General features: G+C 40.4%; 1 protein-coding gene across 1 annotated transcript; it reads left to right on the forward strand.

Moving 5' to 3' along the window:
* Positions 1 to 734: 734 nt before the first annotated feature.
* Positions 735 to 2,936, forward strand: LOC127531882 (uncharacterized). Its single transcript, XM_051942159.1, has 2 exons — positions 735 to 991; positions 1,335 to 2,936. Exons 1-2 carry the CDS (start codon positions 799 to 801, stop codon positions 2,840 to 2,842), a joined length of 1,701 nt encoding a protein of 566 aa, XP_051798119.1. The 5' UTR covers positions 735 to 798; the 3' UTR covers positions 2,843 to 2,936.
* Positions 2,937 to 6,149: the final 3,213 nt, after the last annotated feature.

Here is a 6,149-nt window from a genome sequence, read left to right on the forward strand (position 1 = left end):
CTTGCAAACCAACTCCAATGTAATCGGGAAAGATCTCTCATAAAGGCCATAAAAGGGACAACTGGTGAGTATATGCAATCACCAGAAGAAATTAATCATATATTTTACACTTATTATTGGAACCTATATTCAGAAAATAACAAAGCCAACCCTCGTTAGGTTTAGTTTAAATATGCCTACTACTGAACATAAAAATATTCTAGATGCTCCACTGTCTATAAATGAGCTGTCCAGTGCTCTCGACAGTATGCCTAATGGTAAGGCACCAGGCCCGGACGGTTTCCCGTCTGAATTTCTGAAGCATTTCTGGTCAATGCTTGCTCCATTGTTTTTTAGATTAGTAACAGAAATTAAAACCAATGGTCACATACGGCCCCACATGAACACAGCAGCAATTAACACTCGCAAGACTATGCTTTTAGGATACTCCTTTAAGGACTGAAGAGGGATCATTTAATCCTCCTGTCCTGCTCTGTCTGCCCCGGAATATGCATTATGCTAATCATGTGGCAACTTCTTGCAGGGAGAACAGTGGAAGGTGTGAACGGTGTGTGTGGGCGGGGGGTGGGAGGAAATATGCTCCCCCTTCCCAGGGGGGATTCTGCTCCTGCCCTGGGATGTGGACTGATCATGACGCTAATTATGTGGCAGCTTCTGGATGGGAGAACAGTGGAAGGTGTGGAAGGTGTGAAAGGTGTGTGTGGGCGGGGGGTGGGAGGAAATATGCTCCCCTTCCCAGGGGGGATTGGCATAAAAAGTCTGAAAAACACTTTTGTGGTCATTAGCTACATTAGCTATATGAGACATACAAGATCCCAGTGGACAACCTGCCAGTTCGTCATCTGCTCCAAGACCTCTCCAAAAAAAAAGATGCAGAGAAGATTCACTACTGAGCAGGCTTTGCAAATGATTCTGACTGAAACAAGCGCTTTTGACTCTGATGGAGAGGACATAGACCTTCAGTCAGATTCTGACTCGGAGCAGTTTTCGGGTAAGATTTCTTAAACATCAAATTTCTGTTTCAGAATACTTCACATTTAATTTCAAAGATTTTGTTCTTTTGGGGAATATTTTTTAACTTCAAGATTTTTATTTTATTTTATTTATTTATTTTTTACAAATTTCTAGATAAAAATGACACATTTTAGATCAGAGGTCATCAATGTTTTCACAGAAGGAGCCCGAAAAATGTGAACTTCTGAACCAAGGGCCACAATACTGACAGAGTTCAGAATAAAGACAAACAGAACAATGAAAAGATGTGATATAATTTGACTATTTTCTACATTGGTACATTTGTCTTTGCTAACGATATAAATTTGTTCAATTTGCAGAGGAAGACGCTCCCCCTCCCCAGAAGAGGACAAAACGGCTGGATACCGCACTAACGGAGACCGCAAAAGATGGCACAGTGTGGTGCAAGGAAGAGGTTGGACGACATCTGAAATTCGCTCCTATTGAACCTTACGCTGCAGAAGGAGAGCCAACACATGAAGCCAGAATAAGGATCAAAACTCGCCTTCAAAGCTTCCTCTGTTTTCTCACTCTCCAGATGCTTCGTACCATTCAAGCATGCACAATTGAGCATGCAAGGGAAACAGAGACTGTGGATTGGTTCATGGCTATTCCAGAACTAATGGCTTTCATTGCAGTTGTCATCTGGCGAGGGGTGACTAAGGTTCCATCATTGTCTGACAACTGGTCAGAGATGTATGGAAACAAACGGATTATGGAAACAATGAGTAGAGACCGCTTCAAAGACATAATGCAGCACCTACGGTTTGATAGCAAGAACACACGGGCTGAGCGAGTGCAGACAGACAAGTTTGCAGCTATTTCCGAATTATGGGAATCATTTCGACAGAACTGTGTCACATTCTACAGACCTGGTCGGCACATCACAATCGATGAACAACTTTATCCATCAAAGACACGTTGCCCTTTTCTGCAATATATTGCTACAAAACCGGATAAATTTGGTATCAAGTTTTGGGTGGCGTGTGACTTGAAATCAAAGTATATTTGCAATGTCTTTCCATATGTTGGCAAAGAACCTGGCCGTCCCAAAGAGGAGAGACTGTCTGAGAGTGTGGTAATGAAGTTGATGGGACCATTTCTTGATCAGGGCAGAACTGTCACGACGGACAATTTTTTCACATCAATTTCACTTGCAAGAAAATTACGCAGCCGGAAAACTACCATTCTTGGTACACTCAATAAAATTTGCAGAGAAATTCCCCCTTCAGCTCAAGAGATAAAGCAAAGTGAGTTCAGCACTCAGGTGTTTTCAACAACTGATGCAACACTGACAGTGTACGCAGCCAGCCGGAAGAAGACAGTCTACGTTATGAGCAGCATGCACAGTGTGATTCAGACTGAGGACAGCCGCAAAAGAAAGCCAAGCACCATCACCCAGTACAACTCCACTAAATGCGGTGTGGACGCCATGGATCAGATGGTGCGGCAGTACAGCGTACGGGCAGGAACAGGAAGATGGCCTGTCAGTGTGTTTTATAATATGGTTGACATGGCAGCCCTGAATGCCCATGTGCTATATCAAGCCTGCACAGGAAGGACGGAAAGGCGGCCAGATTTTCTGATGCGGCTTGCCTGTGAGTTGGCTAAGTCTTATGTGACATCAAAGAAGATTGGAAAGGAAAACCATCTTCGCAAACAGGCCGCCACACCAGTGGAACCGGGCAAAAGGCAGAAGTGCCAAGTCCATCACCGGTGCAAAAAGAACCCTGCTACTGTTCGATGTGTGCATTGCTACAAGTTAACGTGTGGCAAATGCAAAAGAGAAGTGCCATGGGAGTGCCAGGTCTGCGCAGACCAGTTTTGAAAAAGTTGTGTGATGACACACACACGGTAAATGTGTAAATTGTGTAAATATTGTTTGTGCTTTCTACAATGTTGATTCAAAAATATAAAACTATTAGAATAAGCATTTTTCATCCTCTTATTTTTGTGTCTCTGACTTATTTGCACTCAACAAAAAAGATAAATATGTGGTTATCCATCCTAAGCAATGCAAAATATTTACAGAAAAACCCAGGAACATTCAAGCTTTCAAGAAGAAGGGCAGAGTCAGAAGCAATGAAGTTTCAGTTGCTGTAAAAGCTAGTTCTTCCTTTTTGGCTAATTTCTCTAGGTTAGTAAGTAAGTAAAGTTTAATTTGCATAGCACCCTTCACAGTACGAGTACACAGGGTGTTTTACAACATCGGAATAAATTGAAAGCACAGTAGAATACAAAAAATTTAGAATTTATGTCCAGTGCATTGTCACCAGTAAACAAGCACAGATCAACAACTATAAGGTATGGAACCTGAGTAGGGTTCAGGCTTATGCTAAGGAGGCTTGCTGAAAGATGTGTGCTGGGTAAAACCAGAAGCTGCCACATAATTAGCGTAATGATCAGTCCACATCCCAGGGCAGGAGGAGAATCCTCCCTGGGAAGGGGGAGCATATTTCCTCCCACCCCCCGCCCACACACACCGTTCACACCTTCCACTGTTCTCCCTGCAAGAAGTTGCCACATGATTAGCATAATGCACATTCCGGGGCAGACAGAGCAGGACAGGAGGATTAAATGATCCCTCTTCAGTCCTTAAAGGTAATAAAACACCAGTAGATCCCCTCGCAGTCTTCCTAGTGTTAAACTTTTATTAAAGCCAGATAAAGACCCGACCCTTCCGTCAAGCTACCGCCCAATATCACTAATTAACACCGACATCACAATTATTGCAAAAGCCTTGGCATCTAGACTAGAGACAGTAATTTTGACAATTACTCATAATGATCAAACTGGCTTTATTAAAGGTCGACACTCTACCAACAACGTAAGAAGGCTCTTAAATTTGATTAACATGTCACAACGGCAGTGCAACAAGGCAGTTATTATATCGTTGAATGCAGAAAAAGTCTTTGACAAAGTTAACTGGTCCTTCCTCTTTGCTGCTCTAAATAAACTTGGCTTTGGAGAGTCATTTATTCACTGGGTATCAGCACTATATGATTCTCCCAAAGCTACTGTCACTGCTAATGGAATCCCCTCAAAGACCTTCACCTTACAGAGAGGCACCAGACAGGGCTGTCCACTCTCTCCTCTATTATTGGCGATATTCATTGAGCCGTTGGCAACAGCTGTGCGCCAGGATGTCAGGATCCAAGGAATCCTCTCTGGGGCAACAGAACACAAAATTAGTTTATATGCAGACGATATATTACTTTATTTAGAAGAACCTGCTACCTCATTAAGGGAAGTATTTAACTTAATAACTAAATTTTCAGAGTTATCAGATTATTCCATAAATTGGACAAAATCAACATTACTTCTGATCACAGAAAATTCATGGAATCCTGCAGACCAGGACCCTCACTACTCTTTCCCTACAGGCAATTTAAAATACTAAGGCATGAAAATTTCACCTAAATTATCTGAATTAACTCACTTAAATTATGCCCCACTACTGCATAATATCAGCAGTGACCCACAGCGCTGGAATAATCTCCCTATATCTCTTCTGGGACAAATAGCTACTATTAAAATGAAAATCCTACCAAAAATAAATTATTTCTTTTCAATGATTCCATTCAAACCAACGTCCAACTGGTTCCACTCGCTGGACTCGGCTATCACAAAATTCTACTGGAATAATAAAAAAGCAAAAATCAGTCTATCTACTCTTCAGAGAAGTAAATCCGAAGGAGGTCTAGAGGCACCAAATTTTATGCATTATTATTTAGCTAACCAGCTACAATATCTTATTCGATGGACACAACCTAACAGAGATGCCAACTGTTAGAATTAGAACAGAAGGACTGCAACAGCATCAGACTTTTTAGACATACTCTTTATTACAACATCCATCAAACGACACAACTGTTTTAAAAACTCAATGATTTCCTCCACCTTGACCACTTGGTGGAAGGCATTAGAAATTACAAACTCCAAATTGGAGCCCTGTGAGTTCTCTCCCATTTGGCACAACCCTGACTTTCAGGTTAACAATCAGCCGCTTCATTTAGTTGTTTGGGAGCAGAATGGAATTACACATCTTCACCACTTCTTTTCAGATAAATTCATGTCATATACAAACTTGCTTCAAAAATACAAAATAAAAAATGAGATTTTTTTTACATTATCTACAAGTTAAAAATATTATTAAGAAAAGAATCCCAACACTTCAAGGCACGCTCCAGCCGTCTGCATTAGCTAAAGCTATCACAAAGCTTTCTCTGACAACAACTAAAACCCTCTCTAAAATATATAAGCTACTCTCAAGCACTGATACAATATATTTACCCATCTCTAAATGGGAGGCAGACCTATCTATATCTCCAGAACCAGACTTCTGGACTCAAATTTGTGGTAATGCATTTAAAATGACAAAACACACAAACTTACAACTCATTCAATACAAAATACTCCATAGAACACATATCACTCAATACATGATGAAGAAAATAGGATTCTCCGACTCTGACATCTGTCTCCAGTGCTCCCAGAACACTGCTGATACTTATTTTCATGCTCTATGGCTGTGCACCCTCGTTAAAAATTTCTGGACTAACGTCTCCGAAAAGCTTTCCGCAATCTTGGACTGCACGATTCCTTTATCTCCAAGCCTGTGTTTACTCAGCAACTTAACAACATTTGTGATGATGTTCAGACTTATGCAGAATTATTTCATGATAAAATTCAGCAGGTATACTGTGCATTTGCAAAATCAATGAAGCATAGGAAAAGCAAATCCAATTCTGTCCCATGGCTGAACTCAAATTGTTTAAAATTAATGAAAACAAGGGATCAGCTTCTGAAAAAGTCAATAAAATCAGGGTTGACTACAGACAGACAGAGGTTTACAATAATGAGAAACAAAGTTACAGCAGAAATGAGAAGAGCCAAAGCAAATTTTTTTGTCACAATAATGGAAAAAGCAAATGGAAATGGGAGACAAATTTGGCAGAATATTAACAAACTTTTAAGGCGACACAATAAAAAAGGAGAAAACATTTTGGAATTAAAAATTAATAATCAACTCATTAACAATCCTGCAGTATTAGCAGAAGAATTGAGTTTATTCTTCATACGCTCTGTTGAAGAAATAGCTACGTGTTTCAAATCATTGGAAATATTAGGTGATA

Source organism: Acanthochromis polyacanthus, chromosome 2, assembly GCF_021347895.1.
Source record: "Acanthochromis polyacanthus isolate Apoly-LR-REF ecotype Palm Island chromosome 2, KAUST_Apoly_ChrSc, whole genome shotgun sequence".
In the NCBI taxonomy this organism is placed as follows: domain Eukaryota; kingdom Metazoa; phylum Chordata; class Actinopteri; family Pomacentridae; genus Acanthochromis; species Acanthochromis polyacanthus.